Below are 22,866 nucleotides of genomic sequence, written 5' to 3' on the forward strand. Positions count from 1 at the left end.
TACCATCTAGTAAAACATATATAGGACAGTGCTAGATAGATCCATTTAACTTTCTAAATTCTTACAATCCCAATCTTTAACAGGATAAGACACTCTTTTTCTGGTTCCAAGTGCATCAGAACACACAATGTTGTGTTAGACCAACAAGGACAATTATCTCCATACATGGATGAATACTTGTGGAAATCTACTCTGATTTCCAGACTCCTTTAAACAGACTGCAAGGCATTTGTTCAAAGCCATGTCTGGCAGGTTTTCACAAAGCAGACACAGACATTTGAAAATATGCAAAACTGGATTAGGAATAAAAAGGACAGCTGTTTGTTTGCAGATGAGTAGATATTTCTGAGACAGGGAAAATGAGAAATTATTTTTTACCTGTTGCAGGAACATTCCCATCCACAGACAAGTCTGACTCTTGTCTGACAACAGCTTTCTTTGCAGAGACAGCTTTGATTTCAATTTCTTGTTTTCCTGCTTTATCTTCTGCAGGAGACTGGATTTCCTTGTGAGTATCTCCTTTCCCCTAAAAATAAAACAGAAGTATTAAAAGATTAAAACAAAATATAATACCTGCAGGAACAAGCATGGAAAGAACTCAGTCATCTGCACTTGACAAACATTTTTCTTTGAGTATCAAAACCTTCTACTGAAGAATTTCTTGATGTATTCATGTCTTAAGTTTCCATACAATTAAATTATGTTCTTTTATTTTGCTCATATCTCCCTGCATAAAATTACTGCACTGTAATAGTTTTAAACACTGTATAAAACTGTAGGAAACTCATACTAATACTCAACAATGCTAACAACCAGGGGAAATGACAGCCCTTTCACAAAGAACAAGACATGCCCCTCTCCTGCAACACTTCTGTAAAATTCAGCTCAGAACAAGAAGATTTTGATCAGCCAGATCTAATGCAAAAACAACTGTCCCCTTTCCCCCCCAACTTTTACCTACCAATGAAATCATGACTATCCCTTATTTCAGCCCCACATGCAGAACAGGGTGTTTAAGCACCTGAAGATGTTTAATATCAGATGACATGGCTGCTATCAGGGGTTCTGGAGACAACAGCTACTTACACTGCGATGCGCCAAAGAGCCTGGGCTGCGTTTCTCATCTCTCCCCTTCCCTGCTCGATCACCAGGGTGACTTTTTGGAGCACTGTCTGTGGGAGGACTGCCTGAAACAGTGTCATTCTCTGAGATAGACTCATCTTCTGGTAACATGCAGAGGAGAGCTAAATTTTTTAGTCCTGGAAGCAAAAAAGTTATAAAAGTTATTTAGCTGTTGAGTGACAAGACAGACAAAAAGCAGAACTTAAAAGAGAACTGCAAACTTCTTACACAATTCTTTTGAACATTAACTTAATCAAAACCATATTCTCTATCAAGCTCATATAATTATGTAGTTCAATTGAATACTAGTGATGGACAGATGGTGACATCTTCCACCTCAAAGATGCCACTGGGGTAGAGGTCTTAATTTAAGAAAACAGTAGAGTGTAAATTATGAATAGCAAATGACATTTGTCTTATTTTTCAATCTTCTGACCACTTGCACAACAGAACTGCATATTGTAAACAGATTAACTGATGAGGAACAGATTAATTAGTGGTGGTGGTATTTCAGTTGTATTACAGCTGCTTCCAAAAACTACCAGCCATCTTATTTGAATTTCAGCCTAGAATTTTTGATACATTCAAAACAGGTCCCTATTGTATAACCCAATTTTCTGTAGCAGGTATTTGTTCACAGAAACCCCCATTTCCAGACAAATGAACACCACTGCCAGAAATTTATACCACAAACACAGTTTAAAACCTCTTCTCATGAGATGCAGAACAAAAAACTTTTTCCACCAAGTTATCTGCTGTCCTTCAGCTGTCAGTGATACATTACTAAAAGAACATGAAGCTGTATTGACTGATCCCTTTACAACAGCTAAGATGGAAAAAAAAACAACCAGAGACTTGCCAAGTTGTGTCCAATGTTTATGCTAGCATAAAATTAGTTTTCTCAAGCACTCTATTTTCCATGTTCCAACGACCCTGAACAACACTTGTTCTACATTTGCTTTCTACATAAACAATTATTCTCAGTGAAGTACACAGTAGCTTCCCCTTTCCTTTGGAAACTTTCAAGTCAGTAACCACAGACATTTCTGACACTTGTAGAAAGCATTGTTCAGAGCAGGAGGAGCTGACTCACCTTTTCCGTGCTGCGCTTTCATCAGGCAGTCCCCAATGAGCTGGATGCACTGATGCTGCAGAACTCTGGCATGACTGAGGACCTGGGGATCCAGTTTCTCTCCTTCTACTTCCTCTCCATTTGCCAGATCTGCACTGTAGAGGGTCAGGGCAGCAAAGAGCAGCCAGGAGTAATTGTGGACGTAGGGCTGGATGAGGCGCTGGCGGTCGCTGATGCGGATGGTCACCATGGGGTACACCGTGATGCTGTGGGTGGGCAGGTGGCTGCAAGGACAAAGGACACATTTGGGAATGCAGCTTTTGGTTTTCTGCTAAACAACACACTCAGTCAGTCAGTCAACACAAAATACCTTCAGAGGAAAACACTTAAAACCCAGAGGTTCAAACTCTGGACTTGGTTTTTATGACCTCTGGTGTCAAGCACTGAAAACTGTTTCCACAGTAGGGATTGTCTCTTCTATCCTGTCATACAGGACTGGTAACTCCTTCTGCAGCTTTCCTAACCACATCCAGAAAACAACTGCTGCCAAGTGACTTCACAGGCTGAGGCAGGTTTCCAGACATTTTTGCCAAACTGGTCCTATCTTTGTTTCCCCAAAGGACACCAAGGAGATGTTCTGATGTCAGACACAGCTTTACAGGAAGCACCGTGAGAATGACTGATTGTATTTAGCTACTAAATACTGACTTTCTGCCACATGGAGGAAAGCAAATCACATTTTTAATACCTGTCAGAGTATTTCTTTGCATGATAGCATCCATAGCAAAGGTCAAAGTCATCACAAACGTTGCAGTTCATTCTCCGACCTATGATAACTCCTTGGCAGTGGTCACAGGCATATTCCATATTCACCATTTCATGGTCATCCTCATGTCCTTCAGGTTTAACTCCACCTGAAAAGAAAGACATTCCTGTAAATCTTCTTGACAAAAGGACCTTTCCTAATTTCAAGTTCACATTCATACCAGGGAAAGAAGAGTTAAGTATTTCCAAAGAACTCAGGAGAAAAGTGTTTTACTTTATTTTGTGTATAATTGTCCTGGGTTTCAAGATGTGAGTGGGGATGTGTATTTCATTCCCATCTGTCAGAGCTGGGCAGTTCTCTGCTGTTCATGGGGCAGTTTTCTTTATCCCTCTCACAACCAATCCTCCCTCCAGCAGATCTCTGCTGTCCATGGCCACTGAGTGTCCCTGCAGGGCTGATCAAATTCCATCATCCCATGGGGAGATGCTGTGCCCAGGGCAGGAGCCAAGCATTCCTACCTGGATACAATCTGCCCTGGAACAGCACAGCAGCCTTTGCCCCCTGCATTCCCAGAGGAGCAGCTTTCTCCTGCCCTGCATTCCCAGAGGGAGAGCAGGCCCATCTCCAGCAGCCCTGCAGCTGCAGAGGAAAACTCCCCCCTTGTGCAGGATCCTGCTGCAGCAGAGCCACAGCTGGCACTGCAGGAGGACTGAGCCCCCATGGGATGGGGCTGTGCCCCACCCTGACACACAGGGGGTCAGGTCTATTCTGACTCTGTCAGGGTTGTTTTGCACTACTGCATTTTTCTATTTTTATTTTCTTCCCTAATAAAAACTGTTATTCCTATTCCCATATCTTTGTCTGAGAGCCCCTTAATTTATAGCAATTCAGAGGGAGGGGGTTTACATTTTCCATTTCAAAGAAGGCTCCTGCCTTCCTTTGCAGACACCTGCCTTTTCAAACCAAGACAATCATTTCAAAGATACTGTTTTGGCTTCAAATGGAGGGTTTTGAGGGGATATTTAGTGGTTCTTACCAAGGAAACAGGTTTTGCACAGATCCATGTCGTTGCACTGCAGACAGCGGTAGCGATGCCACGGCGCGATTTCATCACAGCCATCACAGGAAATGTCCACGTTTAACAGGTCACAGTAACGAGCAACAAACATGTGCATCTACAGCAAGAAACCAAAACAACTGACTTGAGTATTATTTTCTGACTTTGAGGAAGCTTCAGACATGAACCAGAACATTTCCCCTGCCAAAACTGAATTGGGATATTTTAATCATTTTAGATTCTTGAAAGTCTACAGAGATCCAGCTAATAAAAATTAATAATAAACCAGATTCCTTTCTGCCCTTTAGGCTTTTAAAGGTCTCTTATTTATCCCTTCTGCAGGTAAATATACAAAACATGAGGTCACCTTTCTCTGCTTCTCTGGGTCAGCTTGAGCTATCTTTTCATACCAGGTCTCAAACATTACATCCTGACATTCATCCATCCATTCACAGTTTTGCTTGTAGTCTGCAATTTCATCTTCTTCACTCCACTGACTAAAAGAAAAGCAAGCTTAAAATTAAGTTTGAATGCTATCAGGCTTCCCTTTAATAAAGCTTTACTTTTAAATTAAGAACAAAGTGCTATAACATGGTAATAAAAACTGAATTGTGAGAAATCTCATTCACTCAGTTAATAAATGACCACACAGACACCTGCTTCTTGCTTCTGTGACATGTTCTTAAATACATATGGGGACCATAATGCAAAAATCAGGAAAATCTACTCTTACAAAACAGCTTTTGGAATGCTGGCAGATCAGATCAGACATTTTAATTTATTTTGGCCTTCCCATTTGCTCATGTGCAAGTACCACTACTATAAAATTGCCATATGAAGGTGTTAAAAACATTTGACATTCATCAAGGCAATAAACAGTATTATATACCTCCTGCTACACTGGTAAACAAGCAAAGTGTTCCAGTAGTAATCAGGTTAAATATTAAATTCCAATAGTTTTTGCAAAAACTATTGAAATACTGAAATTTCAATACTGAAATATTGAATTTTTTTTTTGCTGAAAACAGCAAAAAAAAATTAAATACCTCAGATAAGCCCTTGGATACTGACCAGAATTATGCCATACTTGTTAAAATACCCTTACTGCTTGTTCCAGCACAAAGTTCAGGAACCCTCCTGGGTAAAATGGAATCAATATTTAGCAGCATGTGAAAGCTGCATTCCTCCTGACTCACCAAATGACACTGTCATGGATACTGATGTTCTCCTGTGATGTTGTCATGAGGAGATGTGGCAGCTGGATCTCAACAAAGAAGGAAAGATCACTGGGCTCCCAGCTCATATCCAGGAGGTGCAGGAGAGCTGTCTGCACACAGGATAAGGCAGGAAGCAAAGACCTAAATAAAAACAAAAGACATTAGGTCTTTCACCTTTCACCTAAATAAAAACAAAAGACTCTAGGTCTTTCACCTTTAGGTCAGCTTTAGAGCTGACAGCTCTAAAGCTGACCTAAAGGTGAAAGACCTAGAGTTGAAACTGTGTGTGGAGAGGAAGGGTAGAAAAACCCCTACACACTGATTTTCAGCCTTTACTATGCATTAAAGTAACTCTGTGGCAGGAACTCAGGTTTATCAAAGTATTCAACATACACAATTTAGCAAGTACAGACTATGGAATTTGAAATAAAGACATTTTTCCTTCTGGATTCAGTTAAGATCAAGCTAATGGTGTTGTCTGAGCATTAGCAAGAGGGTTTGTCTCTTCTCTACAGTACAGCACTTTATTGGCACCTGCAGGAATTTATTTGTTTGAAACCTTTTTGACATTTTCACTTGAAACTGAGCAAAGGACTTGAAAGTTACTGTCAGAGAAACTGCCATTACAGCCATTAAATTTTCATTTCTCTCGGACACCTGGCTATAAATATTCCAAATTCTAACCAGAATGTTGCCAAACATGAGTTTTAACAATAAAGCATGGCTGCAGAATTGCCACGTTTCTTGTGGTATTACCCTTGCCCAAGTATTCCATAATGAATTTGCTATTTCTAGTATTTTACTAAGTTCAGAGACACACTGCAGAATTGTAACTACAAAATGCAGTAAGTCAGGTTTTTAACACTGATGAGTTTTTGTGCTTTCCTTTATTCCTTTAGTAATAAAAAGCCAACTTGGCATTTTTCATCACAAGATCAAGGCTCCTTATTTAGTACTGTAAATAATGGAAAGTACAAACAAAATTAATGAAGACATTAGATGACAAATAACAAATTACAAAGGAGGAGGTGTGGAGGAATGCAAAAAAAAAAAAAAACACATAAATAAAGCAAACAATGTACTGTACCTGTCATTAATTGTACTGAATCCCTTCACAGAGTTTACCAGGAACAAAACAAGCTGATAGTAGGACTCTCTAATCTCTTTGTGCAGCTCAGCACCACAGCCCTCCAAGTTTCCAAAGTAGCTGCAAATTAAAGAATTATTTTAGTAGGCTAGTATTCATTGTGATATTTTAGGTAGCATGATTTGTGCAAATTTTTAAAACAGGCCCTTTTTTACCCCTCTCCACAAGTGGGAAGGATGTTAGTTTTATTTCAAAATGCAGCCTAGAAGTTTCAAACAAAAACGAAAGAATCCTGTACCAGGAATCAGAAGAGAAGAAATGCAACAGGCAAAGAGAATATTCTCATAGCACCAAGAAGAGAACATTCCTTTAAATTAAAAAATTGCTTTATGAAAATTTAATCAAGATCTTAAAGGAAATCAGTGCATTGCAAGATGATCACAGAAAGCTCCTGACAAGTGAGAAGCCAAGAGACAGAACTGTGACAGCACTGGCCAGACACAACATAGAAATCAGAGCCAAACATGTTCATGGCATCAACAGGTGTGCAACCAAGTCCCACTTGAAAAGAATTATTAATTTTATTATCCACATGCATTAAAAAGCAGAACTTTCTGCTCTTGTCAATATACGTGCTGGAGGAACACAAGAACTAAGACAGTCAATCACATGGCTGAGATTTGCCTAAATAATTACTTACTTTGTAAAATCTTTCTGACAGGCTAGAAGTTCTAGGAGAAAAAGTACACAGGGTGGCTGAAAGCAGTGTGGCTGCCCAAGTGAGTCCAGGCACTGGCGGATGGTCTTGAGCACTTCCAAAATACTCTGCCCTTGGGATTTTCTCAAAGCAAGAACCTTTAAAACACTGAAAGCAAAAAAATATCAGTGAAAACTCCAAAACACTGGGCTTAAAACAACTCCAATAAAAGAACAATTCAAGAAGTGCTTGACTAGTGCTTGACACAATTGCTTTGTATCTGAATTTCCAGCTGTATTTCAGTGTGTTAGTTGGAGTGAGTAATAAAGCTTTCAACAGAATCCAGCTCTTCCTGCACCACTCCATGTTCCAGAGCCTAGAACAGACAAGCTGAGAATTGGAAATCTCTCTTTTGATTTATGTTTTCACAACACCAGGCAATTTAATGAGAGATGCAACTTGTCTCTGTTTGGTACCAAGGATTGGTAATAGTGATACACCATGGCTTTACTTCTGTAGACAAAAAGCAAAATGCCTCTGCAAACATCTGAGGAAGCAAGACAATAAATTGCCAAGTGACTGTTTTTTACATTCTGTTTTGTGTGATAGAAGCAAATGAAATTAAATAGTACTCTCTGAGTCCCTACAACTTTGTGAATAACTGAAGTTTGATACATAAGTGTGACAACTGTTTGTATACGAAATATTCTGCCATATTATCTTGCTGTTAAAATATTTGAATCCACCTGAAGAGATGTAAAGATAAGCTTCTGTATAACTGACAACATTCTCAATTTGCTTACCTTTCATGTGAAAGTGATTGATCCTTAATAAAGTCTAAAATGCTCTTCAAAATAGGATATTTTTCCTTCACAGTAGGCACAGCTCTTGGCTCCTCCATTGACCTGAAGGACAGCAGCCTCAGTCTCCCACGGCCCAGCTGAGACTTCCGGGTAGGAGTGGAAGGAGGTGATGACACATCTTCTTGCTGTGCAACTGTATTCTCAACAGGCTTACTATGAAATGCAGATGCAGCTTCTGCTTGGTGGAGGTCTGGAATTTGTTTAACTTTCAGATCAGACTGTGATGCTTGACTCCCTTCTTTTGAAACAGGGTGAATTCCTGCAATGGATGACACCGACGGGGCTGCCTGGAAGTCCATGTCCACAGCTGATCCTTGTCTTTGGCACTGATCACTCACATATTGCTGGGGATCATCCATGTCTTGGGCTTCCAAACTCTCTGAGGCAGAATCTTTTGTCTTTGCTCTTATGGGCAAAAAGTTCAGTAACAAAAGGCTCTTCTGCACACAGAGTTTTGCTGCAGCATAAAGATTGGAAGAGTTAAAATCACAACAACAGAACAACAAATTTGCTGTCTTATACTTAGGAAGAAAATTATTTATCTTATTTCTTCTCAGTTGAGACAGCTAGAAAATACTGGTTTTCTTGTCATATTGATCATGATGGTACGGGTTGCTTAAGTTCAGATTTCCAAATGCTAAATCTGAATAATCACACTGAACCATATGAAGTCCAGAGTAGCCAGTGAGAACACATTTTGTTCTAATAACAATCAGCTGCTGTTCTGTTAACATCAGTTAAATGTGGTAAGAAGTATCTACAAAAACAGATGAATGTAAGTTCAGAATCAGGTGACCCGAGTGAAAGGTCACTCCCTGCACAACTTTCTTACTGTTTTCTGCAAGCAATAGCAGAACACAATCCCAGATAATTAATCCAATGTACACTAGGTTATCTCTTAAGGTAAGAAAAACTAACCCCAGTTGCTAACTTACCTTTCCCAGCAAAAATAATGCCTTCAGATTTATAATGCTTTCCTAAGCTACCTGGAATGCTCACACATACATGGCAACACTCACCGAGAGTTTCAGGGTTCACCTCACTTGCTTCTGTGTTCTGCTTCTCCTCAGCATCATTTCCCCTCCCCATCAGGGATTTCTGCTTCATTTCCAACTGCAGACAGGACGTTAACATAGTTAAAATATGATTCTCTCTGTGCCTCTATACAGCAAGGCAGGATGAAGACTGTAATGACTGAAAGGAATTTCATCTCAGGAATAGATTACTGTGGTTATTATTCCCAACTTTGCAGAGGAAACCACCCAGGAACCTAAAGGAGCAGCACCTGACCTGTCAGAGCAGTAAGAGCCTCACCCTGAGCTGCTCAAGCTTTGTAGGCTGAGACCATTCCCTGTCTTGTGATTTGATGTGCACCAGTCCTCCAAGGAAAAGGTTTCTCATTTACCCTCAGCACTCAGGAAAATACAGACATCTAGTTGTGAGATAAAGTCCTCCAAAAATATGTCACCCCTCCTAGCAAGCTCTGTCAGATGCAAACATCACCTGTCATGCAATGGGTAAAGGGAATTACCCATCTTAACATGCATCTACACCCACTGTAACTCTAGTACATCAACCTGCCAGGAATTCTTAGGCAGAAAAGAGGAGGAAGAAAGTCACAAGGCAATGGATTGATGTCTATGACACACTTCTTTCTGTGATATACCTCAAAAGAACTCCAACTGCAATGTAAGAATCTTTCTAATCTACAACACAAGTTCTTGCTAAAATATAACAAAAATTTAATTGATTTTCAGTCAAATTCAGTCTTAACTACCCATGATGACACATCTGGGGCTGAAGAAAGGAGAGGAGTGTAAGGATGCAATTAAACATTTAAGTCCAAAGGTTTGAAGTTAACATACATTCTTTCCAAGTGAAAATAGTTGATGGAGAATAACTGAAGGAAAAACTGTTGCACCCTACTCCTTAACATTGCATTGTAAAGTAGTGTAAATTACATTAATAGAGATCCTCCTGAGTGTTCTTACCATCCATATTCTAATGGAATCAGCCAGGGAATATACTTGTGCAAACTCATCACTCAAAGGCACCTTGCCTCCACTGTTGACTGGAAATGAGAGAAAGAAGAGAGTCCTGTTTATTTACAGCTCCATTTTTATACAACTGCTAAACTAAAATTATGCTAGAGCCTTCCCTTCATCTCTTAGTCAATACTTGGAATTACACCTGTAAGAAAAACAGAGAATAAACATGCCAACTTTCATATGTCCTAAATACACAAACTGCACCTTGACTGATTTATTTACAAAGTTAATTTCAGAGTATCTTTCTCATCTCTTCCCAAAACTGATGCCTGAAGCCATGGAAAATAAAATCCTCCCCTATGCATGCAATAACACTGATGCAAACTTATCAGAAAAATCAACAAATGCTTAGCAGTAACTTAAAGCTCTATAGATGTAATTGTTTTCTCTACTGTTTTACACTATGAATTTCTGGAATGGACTTTCAAGACCAATTTGCAAAAATTAAAAACCTGACAAATCAGTTTCAAACTGCCCTGACAATGACTATGGAGAAAAAGACATTCTTATTCAGTCTCTTTTTCATTCTCCCTTTCTAATTTTTCTTCTGCAGTGTTTTCAGCATCCCTTCCCCTAATTTCCCACAGCATAGGTGAACATGGATCCTGAAATTAGCCTCCCCCAGCAGGACCAGCAGATGAAGTTACTGACAGAACAGCAGGATGGATTTCTCAAACACTCATTAATATTTGTCCAGTTTTTCAATGTCACACAGAAAATTAGCTCAATTGTCAGACACAGACAAAATGACTAAAGGCAGTAACCAAATTAGTCATCAAGTCAGTCTTTGTGTCAGTCATTTTTACTCATAACTACACAGCTCAAAAAATAGCTCAATCATTCTATGAAAATGTAAAATGTTTAGTGTCAAAATTATGACAAAAAGTGAAAAGCTAAAATGAAATCTTTCAAAACCAAGTAACATCTTATTATCCAAACATATCAATAAATTTAATGGAAGGATGCTGTAAGTCAAAAAGTTGTTCATTTTGCCTACTGAAAAATACATAAATGGTATTACAATGGCCAGTAAGTTAAAAGCAAAACATTATATTCTATTGGAAAAAAAAAATAATTCTGAGGATGGCAGAGCTGATTTCCACAGAATGGTATTTTGGGAGCTAATTCACACCTTCTCCAACCCCAACAGTTAATAACAGAAGTTGCTGCTGGCCTTTTAGAAAAGGTACAATGTAGAAAATGATCCAAAAACCTCTAATAACTGAAACCACACTGCTCTGAATTAAAGCTCCAGAGAACATCACTACCCTGTTTAGGTATAGCTTTACAGAATAAGAACTTCTGATGATTATTATTTTGCCAGTGCCCTGAAGACAAAAAAATATGTTGATAAAAAAGAAACACTCTAGAGAGAAAGCTTACCTAGTCTGCCTAAATGATACCTTTCTACAGAACATCTTCTTTAAATTGCCTCACTGAACTGATTTTTAAATGTTATAAACTCAGCTGTAAGAGAGCCTTTTACAAACTGTAAGTCTTCATTATTAAGATAATCTAATAATATTAGAGTTACCATATTTTTGAAGCTTCTCAAATAAATCTGGAGTGAGATACACCAAAGCAGCAAATGTTGAGTTCACAGCTTGATCAACAGTAGGACCAGCAACTATATCTGTCTTTGGGGTCTGTTTTTTACATGCCTGTATAAGTCCTTTGAAAAGTTCAGATTTTTGCCCACTGAAGTCCTGGGCAGGATCTGATTTTGCAAAGTCGATAAGAAAGTTACGGCAGACGTCGTGGGGAGAGCTCCGAGCCTGCAGAGAAAGGCACAACACATCAGCTGCAGTACTGAGAGAAAACACAGGGCAATCCTACATCAACCTGCAGTTTATCCACTGCACCTGAGCAAACTGAGCAATAAAACACATCCCTGCACAAGGTGGGGAGTGAATGAGATGATCTTGAAAAGTCTCTCCTGTCACTGTCATTTTTTCTGGAAAAATCCCTTCACCAGGATTTCATCTCCTGGGAAGCTGAGTAGCCTCAGAGAAAAAGGAAAACAATATTATCTCATTTGCTTCTCTTGTGTTTTGCTACTTTGGAATCTGGTTGGAGATTGTTTATCCAACATGTGAATTGTTTTAACTTAATGACCAATCACCATCCAGCTGTGTCAAGACTCTAGAAGGAGTCAGGAGTTTTCATTATCATTCTTGTTAAGCCTTCTGCTGTATCCTTTCTCTATTCTTTAGTATAGCTTAGTATAGCATTCTTTTATATGATATAATATCATAAAATAATAAATTAGCCTTCTAAGAACATGGAGTCAGATTCATCATTTCCTTCCTGCCACAGGGGCTGCTGAAAATACCACACTGTCCAAACCATTTGATGATTCCATGAAAATGGAAATTAATAAAGGGCACAGAACAACACTTTCTTTCCCCCTTGCTATTTGAACCCAACAGCACAAATGACCCAAGTTTAGCACAGCAGTGTGTGCTTAAGGGCATTCCAGCTCCATAAAGCCAGTGAACCTGTGTGATCCACAGGGATTTCATGCCAAGGGAACACAAGCAGGGGGTGAGGGGGTACCTCGTTTTTGTCTTGGTGCTTGGCACTGTTTTGCCTGGCTCCCTGGAGGGCCTCAGGACACAGCTGATGCCTGAAGACAGGTTTCCACAGAGGAGAATTAAGAACTGAGGTTACTTTCAAAGGAGGCAAGTCTGCTTCACTACCTAATTCTGCAAGAAATTCAGAACAGACCATTCAGTTACTAAATAATTTTCTTCATTTTTACAGACTAATGAAAATAAATGTTAAACACCCAGTAGAGAAAACAGCTGACAACAAACTCACAACAAAACCTTAATGCAAATAGATTGAACAAGTAATTTAACAATGTTCTCTCTTTTTCAACATGGTACAGAAAACTGAAAAATTATGTACCCTGTCATTAATGGCAGCATCAATATCTTATAGTGACAATGTTACAATATGGAAGGACTTTAAATCAAACATTTTCACTGTATTATAACTACAGCAATTTTCTGATTTAAAAGAGTTTAAAAGTTATCTCCCCTACTAAACACCTAATTTGTCATCTGCAAGCAAGCTTATATTAAAAAAATAAGAAAATATTCCCAAACACTTCAATTAGTTCCCTAATTTTCCAAGGTAAATATGGACCACTTGATTGGAGCAAGAACTCTTTAGCCTTATTTAATTTTTCCTAAGTGGTGGATGGATTCAAATTTAGGAAGCTAGAGAGAAGTGTTCTTGCTTTCAAATTAAACAATTAATATTTTTTAAAAATTTATTTATTAAAATTTAATGTACTTATCCTCGAGGCTGAAATCCTAAGTGTACTTAACTACTGGAATTAACTAAACTTAATTTGTAACTTCAAATTTCATTCAATACCAAATGCTCATGTGAAACTTAGAATCATTTGTATCCTAAGCCCTGTCAGTTTTTCAGTTTGTTGGCTCCATATCCACACTCCCAATGTGGGGTGGATGACAGCACCAGGGAACAATTTTAAATGAAAAAAAAAAAAAAAAGAACATACTACTTCATAAATGTATTTTAGCTTAGTAGGATTACTTCCACGTGTCCAAGTCTGCCATGGGCTTGGAACACACCAAGCCTTCCATGGGTGTCACAGACATGTTTTATGAAAAATCCTTTCTTTAGGATTTTTTCTTTTGAGAAGCTGAGAGGCCTCAAGAACAAAATGTAAACAATTCTTATCTGCTGCTCTGGAATGCAACAGGTGGATCTGGGATTGGTCTCGTGGTTGTTTCCAATTAATGGCCAATCACAGTCCAGCTGTCCAAACTGTCTCAGAGACAAACTTTTGTTATTCATTCTTTTTCTATTCTTATCAAGCTCTCTGATGAAATCTTTTCTTCTATTCTTTTAGTATAGCTTTTAATATATTATAGATCATAAAATAATAAATCAAGCTTTCTGAACATAGAGTCAACTTTCTCACCTCTTCCCTCATCCTAGGACCCCTGCAATCACTGTCACAAATAGTGACCCCAAGGAACACCATCACACATGGGCTTGGAACACACCAAACCCTCCATGGGCATGGAACACACCAAGCCCTCCATGGGCTGGGAACACACCAAGCCCGCCATGGGCTGGGAACACACCAAGCCCCCCATGGGCTGGGAACACACCAAGCCCCCCATGGGCTGGGAAGACACCAAGCCCCCCATGGGCTGGGAAGACACCAAGCCCGCCATGGGCCTGGAACACACCAAGCCCTCCATGGGCTGGGAACACACCAAGCCCTCCATGGGCCTGGAACACACCAAGCCCTCCATGGGCCTGGAACACACCAAGCCCTCCATGGGCCTGGAACACACCAAGCCCTCCATGGGCCTGGAACACACCAAGCCCTCCATGGGCCTGGAACACACCAAGCCCTCCATGGGCCTGGAACACACCAAGCCCTCCATGGGCCTGGAACACACCAAGCCCTCCATGGGCCTGGAACACACCAAGCCCTCCATGGGCCTGGAACACACCAAGCCCTCCATGGGCATGGAACACACCAAGCCCTCCATGGGCATGGAACACACCAAGCCCTCCATGGGCATGGAACACACCAAGCCCTCCATGGGCTGGGAACACACCAAGCCCTCTATAGGCATGGAACACACCGAGCCCTCCATGGGCTTGGAACACACCGAGCCCTCCATGGGCTTGAGGCACACCAAGCCCTCCATGGGCATGGAACACACCAAGCCCTCCAGTTCACATGCAGGAAACACACATGGAACTCCATTTTCCCAGGGGATTCTCAACACCAAGGCCCTGTAGCCGCTGTGAGCAGGGATGGAGCGGCGGGAGCACTCACCTCGCAGGGATTTGAGGGCCATGCTCCGGGAAGCCAAGCGCCCCATCAGCCTGGAGACAAGCAGCTGTAAATCCAAGCCCCAAGACACGGCAACGTCTGGGAGGCCGTAAGCAGTGACGGAGAACTTGTAGCCCCACTCATTATTGCTGCTGTCAGAGTGAAAGAGAAACTGCAGCCGTGGGCCAGCCTTAAAGGTCACTTTCTACAGAGCAACAAAACAGTCATTTTGCCAAATGTACATGACAGGAAAACGTTTCAGGGTAATGAATTCCCTTCAGCAACTCTGGGGTTTCAGTTTTATGTTCTGGCCATAACAGATCTAATTTCCCCCACCATCTCAATGAGAAACCCACAGTGCTAAGCAGGTAAAATTTCTATTCAAGAGCTTAATGAGCAATTTTATATTAAAAGTCACAAAACCAGAAGAGCAGCATCCCATTTGAGGACAGAGCACAGCCTCAGGAAGGACCACGCTTGTCTTATGATATAAAAACTTGCAAGGGCAGAGCAAGCTTTACCCCTGTATTATTGGCAGTTAAACATGATTATCCCTTTTCACTTTAACTGATTGTTCTTTTGATAACAGGAGCAAAGAGGGATTCTTTACTTATTCACTCCTTTTATTTGCAGTATTTCAGACTTTCTTCCCCATCTCCTGCCCCCCATCTAAGAAACCTAATAAACACACCCATGCACAGAAGGACACATCCTTATAAATAACAAGTTTCCACAGGAATCATATGGACTTCCTAAGACTGGCTAAATAATTTGGTTCATCATTTTAAAGGTGCTCACCTTAGGCCATTTCTCAGTGCCAACCTTTGTATCGTAACGAGTTTTTGCCCCTCTGGCATCAGTAAACTCCAGGTAATCATACCTGTGAAAATTGCAATTCATTACTTCCAATTTTACTTTTTAAGTTTTGGGGGAGAACGGTTTTGCTTCTGGATTTTCACAAGTGCTGTATAAGTGCACCCTGTCGCTTCTTTCTGAACTGCACCTTCATGTGACTGCTAAGGAATTTATTTCATATTTCAATGCAGAAGTCCCAGCAAACACAGATCTGCCATCCTGCAGGATTTTGGAATTGATAATGGATGCCAAATCTAACATCTGGCAAATGCTTTAACTAAGCAGCAGCCTGATGTGTTACCAAGAGAATGAGGGCAACATAAATACTACAAGAACAAACTGTGGCAGACACAGCATTATTATCAAACAGATCAAGGCCAAAGGAACCAAAATTCATATGAACAGCATGTCTGTAAATTTGCCAGGAGAGGTAGCTTTCAGCACAAGATCATTCAAAAATACACATTGTGCACTGTTCTGGAAAATGAAGAAATTGAAATGGCATGGGTGGAGTGCACACTGAAACATGGATTGCCCCCTCTGCAAACAGACACTGGAATTTAACACAGTACAAGATTAAATTACCTCCTTTCAGTTTCACATTTTTCATCAAATTCCACCTCAAAGTAAGTTGCCCCATGACACAGGAAGACTGAGACCTCATGGCAATTATTTTCATAGTTATGAGGTGATTCCATTGTCCAGGTTCTCAATACTACAGGCTGCTCCTGCTGCCAGCTTTCCATGTCTGTCTGTAAAACAAAAATGCATTCTTAGGTAAAAATGTAAGAAAAAAAAATTTCCACATTAGATTCTTGTGTCTATACTTTTAAGTTGCCAGATGTGCATGCAAATGGCATTTAAAAGGCTACAGCATTGATTAACACAGAAATTAGCTCTGAAGACATCCTTGGTAATCATTTTAAGGAAGCACTTCCAAAGCAAAAGCCACCCAGTTCACTGGAGGAGGAGACTGTCTCACCCACAAGTGACTACAAGTCTCCAGTCATGACAAAGACACTGGATGACTAATGCAGATTTAAACATCTGTCCTACAGACACACAGATTTATTTGCATCACCAAAAGCAGTGAAGCTAAAAATGTTAAGCATATACTATTTTTAATTTGTTTTCCTCTTCACCCACAGAACCCCCTCCTTCCTATCTACCTTCCAGCTGCAGTTTCTGACCACTCTGCCATATCAGTAGATACATTTCTCACTCTTCACTCAACATTTCATTACACATCCTACACTTTTAGAAGCTTTCTAGTTCTTTTCCAATGCTCACCAACAGAATCACCTCAGTTTTCTGTCTTTCTTGCAATTTTGCTTTTGTTTCAGAATGTTTAATAGTGTGTCCTTAGTTACCTTATGAGGTTCACTACAAAGGCTTTTCAGTGGTTCTATCAAAGTGCTGAATCCCTGTAGCAGAGTACAGTAGGGAATGTCTAAAGTGCAAAAATCCAACAAGAAGATGACCTAGGAGCAAACACAGGTGTCATGAAATGCCAGAATCACAGCCATGCCTCCCAGGAACAGGATAAAATCCCACAGGTCACTCACCAGCTGACGAGTTGCCATTGCAAAGACAGAGCTACTTATTTTTTCAACTATTGTTTTGCCACTATATTGAGATAAGAGTGACTGCAAAATTGTTCTGATATTTGACAGGAACTGGCCCACATCTAAAGAGAAAAAAAAAAAAAAAAGAATCCTTAATAGCTACCTTAAGGATTTGCTCCCATAATTCATTAGGTGCATGGTGATATGCACAAGGACAAATACAGCAGGGAAGATCTGCTGCCCCCAGGCTGCAACACCAAACACTTCAGAGAAGTTTTCTGTGATATTTCTATTGTGGAAACAAGTCATGCTTATCAACAATATCACTGAAAAAATGGGTGATGAGTAATTTCATCAAACACTCCAAGATTGTTTCAACAACCTCCATGCATCCAGTAGTCTCCATACACTGCTAAGAGATGCAGCTGAAGTGACAAGTGAGGGTAGGAATTTTTAACTACAGCCTTACTCCATCTTTAAACGTAATACAGGAACACAGCAAATGTATTTATATACAAATAACATAAATATGATGTAATTTTACATAAAATTACACCTTTGTTAAGTTTTTAGCCCAATTAACACTGAGCTGCTGCTCAGTGTTAATCTAACTATAAAATCTAACAATCCCCCCCCCCCCCCAAAAAAAACCCCAACAAAGCCCTTTATATATACCCAGCTTCTTAACCAACTTCTTGCTATTACAAACATCCAAGAAAGCACATACCACCACCCAGGAGTTTACCAAAATATGGGATGCTATGAAATTAAAATGTTCAAATGAAAGCCTGTAACTATTTGTTGTTTGGGGTTTTTTTTCAGTATTTGGCCCCCAAAACTTACTGATATGCTTTCTGAAGATTCTCCAAATGTAAGAGTATTAATACAGCTAAAACTCCAAGTTGCTTAATATGCCTACTAATTATTTCCTAGAGAGATTAAACATACTATGACAGTTCTGAGTATGCCTCAGGCAACCTTTGGTGATCCCTAATTACACTGCAATTTGCAAAATCACATTTTAAATTGTCCTGTATTGCCCCATATTTAATTCTGTATTCAATCCCAGCACTTACAATTTTTAAGTATTTCTACTGCAAGATCCTTGGCTGAGTTATCAGTGCCTTTAAGCTGCAGATAGCACCAGGAAAGGAGGCTGCCCTGAACAGACCAGAATAAGGAAGACAAGACTGTGCCACTCTCTTGCTGTGCAACATCCAGCATCATCATTTCACACTGAAAAATAAGGAACATTGATGAATGTAATGGAGCTCCTCAGCTGCAGCATGACACACAGTATGCACCAAGTAAACTGGGATGGACACAATCATCCCACTCACCCCAGAAAAAGATGAAATTCAAATGACAATCAGCATGTAACACCCTGTAGCAAGTGATGGGCTTTGTTTTGATATATCACAACTTTAAATAGGAACAGCTACATATGAGTCACTTGATGTTCTCAGCACAGTTTTTCTGCATATGTAAATAACCCTCCTCCATTTCCACCTCCCTTAGTGACATGCCCAATCCTAGCCTCTCAAAATGGAATGATTCCTTCTGTATCCCAGTGTCTGTCCATAAAGTCTTTTCAATGCTATGGAAAAACACCACATCTTACATAGTTCATGCTGGAAAAATATTATTCATTTCCTACTCTACTAATATGAAATGCTTAAAGGAAAACACAACTGATTGGAAAAGCTAATCCTACTGACTGGCACAGCCATGAACAGTTGTATCCAGGACAGGAAAGCTGTTCCTCAGTATCCATGGAAGCAGCCTGTGTTTGAGTGCCTACAAAACTCATGGCAAAGAAGCAGGAGCAAAGTTACCTCTCTTGCTGCCACAAGCAGAAGGGTGTCCATGACTGACAATACTTCACTTATGTCAAAATTTGCAGAAACTCCTTTCTCTGGTAATAATAAGAGTCCACCTGGATCTTGATCACTACAAAACAAAGATATTCTTACTAACCAACAACAAGGAGTTCCAAACAGTTCCAAACCAGAATTTTAGAATTTTTTGTGTCAGATCTGTAGAGATCCTATTTTATAATTACAATGAAAACCAAAAGTTGGTGTTCTGATGACTCCAGAATAATTAAATTAATACCAACCATCAGCACTGACAAACAATTACTTTAAAAATTGGAAGACAGCCTAGGAGAAGCCTAAGAGCAATATATTGTGATTTCAGCCAGTGTTTTATAGAGCTATTCAGCTAATAAAAATATTGATTAGTAGCATGTCCTTTCTAAACAACATTAGTTGATTAGTTCAGAGAATTATTGTTCAGGGAAGTAACATTTCTAAAAAGGATGAAATATGAACTTATTAACAAATGTGGGGTATCATACAAATATTTTCAATTTCAGGACCTCTCACCTGAAGTGGGTACACAAGGATCTGAAGGCAAGATGTACAGATTGCTTATGTTCTTGCTCTGTGATGTTTTTCTAGAAAAGGAAAAAGATTTATTTTTATGATACATTCTGCTTTCCTCCTCTGTGACAAAGAATTCTAATTTCTGTATTCTATTATTCATTTTTGGTAAGAAAGGCAGGGTTAGCTCCTCTTTCTTTGGATAAGCTGCAGAGAGAAAAGGGGCAGGATAAAAAGAGGCAAAGAAAAAAAAAAAGCCTTTTACTTGAATGGGACAAAGTATGTATTATTTGAGAATAACAAGTCAGATTTGTCCTCTTTTCTGCATAAAGAAAGCAGGCACTAAACAAACAATTTCTCATTCAATGTTTACCATCATGGTGAAGAGCTGGTGTCGCCTGGTCTGTCTATCTGGGAAAAAAACTGCTGCTCCACTGAGTAAGGTGTTCTTAACTTCCTCTTTCAGCATTTTCATTGGCATGAAGTTACTGTCCCCCATATCCACTACTGCTCATACAAAAAGGAAACAAAATTACAAGTTCTAATTAATACCCCATCTAATATGTTAGAGGCATAACTGAATTAAATGTTAGTCCACACAACTTCAAGCCCTTGCAATCCCATTATACACACAGAAAAGGAGGGGAAACTTTTTAATTTACAGCAAGAAAGATTTATATTAAGAAAGAACATATCTATTCACCAAGTAAATGAATTCTAGGAAGATTATAACTTGACACCCATCAAAGCTAATACAATTTTCAAGATGTGACAGATTCTATATAAAGTGTTTTCCCTCTAGCTCGCTTCTGCAGGAGACTCTTCAAATTACACTTGAATAGAGAGCATGCCACCCTACTTCCAATGAAATCTAATGTGTAATTCCCATTCTCTTCACTGGCTCCAGAATCTTCCCTGTGTCCCTGTAAGCCTCACAGTCTACTCACGAGCTCATTCATACTGATATGCAATATCAGAAATAAATAAACCCCAGTAATGTTACAGGCAAAGGGTCACATTCCCTGGTGCTACAAGCAGGTGACAGATGCAAAAGGAGTTTTCTATTGCAGCTGTTTCCAGACCATGCTGTCAGGAAGTCTACAAAACCATTTCTTTGGGCTAAGGAAAGTTTCTAGTGATAGACTAATTAGCACACACTGGCCTGAAGGAGAAACAAAGGAACAGGAGCTGACTTGGCCTCTAGGAATGAGTATCTTTTCCCAAAATTTAAAAGACAAAACAGTCAATATAGATTGAATAAAAATTACCTTCACACAAATGTCTATAAAGCTCTTCTGCAGCTTCTGTGTGACCAGCTGTTTTGCTCTGAGGAGTTTCTTGAGGTTTAGCAGTTTTATTATCCGCAGTAAGTACAGAGAAGCAGCTCTGGAGAAGCTGCAACAGCAGTGTTTGAGCAAAGATACATTCTTCCCTTGGGCTGTAAGAAGATACATAACAAATAGAAGAAAAAACTAGAAAAGCAGCTCTTTTCACCAAATAAGCATTGCTATGAAAGTCACCATTTCAGACAGATAAAAAGCACTGAGTGGAGAGACATGGCCAAAGGAAGTGTAGCTACCAGCTCAACTAATCTACAGCTCAAGCTTCTACATAACTTCATAATTAAAAGTCCATATGGCAGCAGCAGGGAAATGTTATTTATGTAAATGATGTAGTTTAGGAAGAACAAACTGCAGTAACTAAACAAAGCATATTTTATTTATACACACACCACTGATTAGTGCTTCAGCAGACACTAAAGAAGAAACTTACTTTTGGTGCAGTTTATTGTAAAAATTCCAAAACAGCTGCAAATCAAGGCCTGTGAAATCTAAAAATGACTTGTATTTGAATCCACTCTCCTTCTGCTGAACCTTAAAAAGGCAAAGAAAATGCAGGATTGGAAAGTTAAATCTATACAGAACACACTCATAAAACATCAATCTCTAAGCACTGGGCTTAAAGAAAAGCACAGCCATCTTTCCTATAAATTTGCAGCTAACATGAACTCCAGTTTAAGTTTTTTCATGGACAATGTGGTGCCTAAATGTGACAGTTTATGCTGAAACCTTCTTCTTCACAGAGGTTTCTTCACTTCACCCTCTTTCTGGATTTTTAGAATCCCATCCCTTTTCTTCATCACCAGAACATGTCATAACCTCCACCTCTCCATCTAATTTAATTGGAAGTAATAAACCTTCAGCAAACATACACAGAATTCTATTTTTCATTACTATTTTTTTTCCACAACATGCTTTTTAACCTTTATTAAGAGTACCCCAACTTTTCTTTGCTTATTCACAACTGCTGTTCGCACAACCTTATTCCTTTTAGCCTGACAAATAAGAAGCTTAAAAAAACCTTAAGAAGTAAAAATACCAGATCCTGTGCCAGCTGCTGGATGAAGTGAAGTGTCTTCAGGAGAAGAGTTGTGCCACAAACTGTGTCCTCCTCAGTTCTCCTGCACTGCAGGCAGCTCATGGTCCTGCAGGGCTCGTCCCGCAGGGGCCGCAGATAGCCCAGAACACTCAGCCCTTGGACCCCGAGGCGTTCTGCTGAGTCTTGTCTTGTGCATAAGAACTTTATCATCAAGTACTGGATGGATACAAAAACAGCACAAGATTTGGGTTTAAAAACTGGTACAAATTGGGCTTTTAAAGGCAAGGAGTGCACATAGGTGAGGATTGAAGAGGGAAGCCTTAGACCCTTGCTGTAGGTGCATTTCATTTCACAGAGAAAAGCGAGGCACAAATTCCCAAGAATATTTCTGGGATTCACATTCTCTGAACCCCAGAGAAAGAAAAAACAATTCTTATCCCATTTACTGCTCTTGTGTTGTTCACAAGTGGAATGCATTGTGGAAGATTGTTTACCTGAAGGGAATTGGTAACTGGATTCTGGTGTGAGTGTTTTGATTCCCTGACCAGTAGAATCCAGGTGTGTGTGCTGGGACTGTGGGCTGACAGCCACAAGATCCTGTGCAGTTGAGTTGGGTGCTTGTGCAGATTCAGTTTAGATGTAATGTAACACAGTGTAATATAATATAGAATAATATAGTATAATAAAGTAATTAATTAGCCTTCTGATATCCATGGAGTCCTCCTCATCATTTCTCCCTGCCACAGGGGTCATGTTGAATCCTATACCTTGTCTATTGCCTCCAGAGGTTTAAAATACTGAGGCTCAGATTCAGGCTAAGTTTGATCTCTTCCTGCTTCCCAAAAGTCACAGGGATGGTTCTATGACCTCTACAGCTGCCTACAAAGTTTATCAATTCATTATCAGCTCGTTCATTCTGCACA

General features: G+C 39.7%; 1 protein-coding gene across 2 annotated transcripts in view; it reads right to left on the reverse strand.

Annotated features, from left to right (window-relative positions):
• ZZEF1 (zinc finger ZZ-type and EF-hand domain containing 1) overlaps positions 1–22,866 on the reverse strand; it is a 59,587-nt gene that overhangs the window by 19,782 nt on the left and 16,939 nt on the right. For both annotated transcript variants that reach the window (XM_084218812.1, XM_084218811.1), the window contains exons 13-38: positions 21,944–22,159; positions 21,338–21,438; positions 20,833–21,002; positions 19,938–20,071; positions 19,568–19,638; positions 19,016–19,130; positions 18,257–18,416; positions 17,181–17,302; positions 16,986–17,096; positions 16,201–16,367; positions 15,559–15,640; positions 14,764–14,965; positions 12,486–12,634; positions 11,464–11,704; positions 9,873–9,952; positions 8,901–8,994; positions 7,822–8,338; positions 7,022–7,186; positions 6,322–6,441; positions 5,214–5,375; positions 4,385–4,514; positions 3,997–4,135; positions 2,943–3,108; positions 2,216–2,478; positions 1,087–1,259; positions 379–526 (exon numbers count right to left, since the gene is read on the reverse strand). In XM_084218812.1, the coding sequence (XP_084074938.1) occupies positions 379–526; positions 1,087–1,259; positions 2,216–2,478; positions 2,943–3,108; positions 3,997–4,135; positions 4,385–4,514; positions 5,214–5,375; positions 6,322–6,441; positions 7,022–7,186; positions 7,822–8,338; positions 8,901–8,994; positions 9,873–9,952; positions 11,464–11,704; positions 12,486–12,634; positions 14,764–14,965; positions 15,559–15,640; positions 16,201–16,367; positions 16,986–17,096; positions 17,181–17,302; positions 18,257–18,416; positions 19,016–19,130; positions 19,568–19,638; positions 19,938–20,071; positions 20,833–21,002; positions 21,338–21,438; positions 21,944–22,159 (4,198 nt within the window). The remainder of the gene's footprint in view (positions 1–378; positions 527–1,086; positions 1,260–2,215; positions 2,479–2,942; positions 3,109–3,996; positions 4,136–4,384; positions 4,515–5,213; positions 5,376–6,321; positions 6,442–7,021; positions 7,187–7,821; positions 8,339–8,900; positions 8,995–9,872; positions 9,953–11,463; positions 11,705–12,485; positions 12,635–14,763; positions 14,966–15,558; positions 15,641–16,200; positions 16,368–16,985; positions 17,097–17,180; positions 17,303–18,256; positions 18,417–19,015; positions 19,131–19,567; positions 19,639–19,937; positions 20,072–20,832; positions 21,003–21,337; positions 21,439–21,943; positions 22,160–22,866) is intronic.

Source organism: Fringilla coelebs, assembly GCF_963513975.1.
Source record: "Fringilla coelebs genome assembly, chromosome: 20".
Classification (NCBI taxonomy): Eukaryota; Metazoa; Chordata; class Aves; order Passeriformes; family Fringillidae; genus Fringilla; species Fringilla coelebs.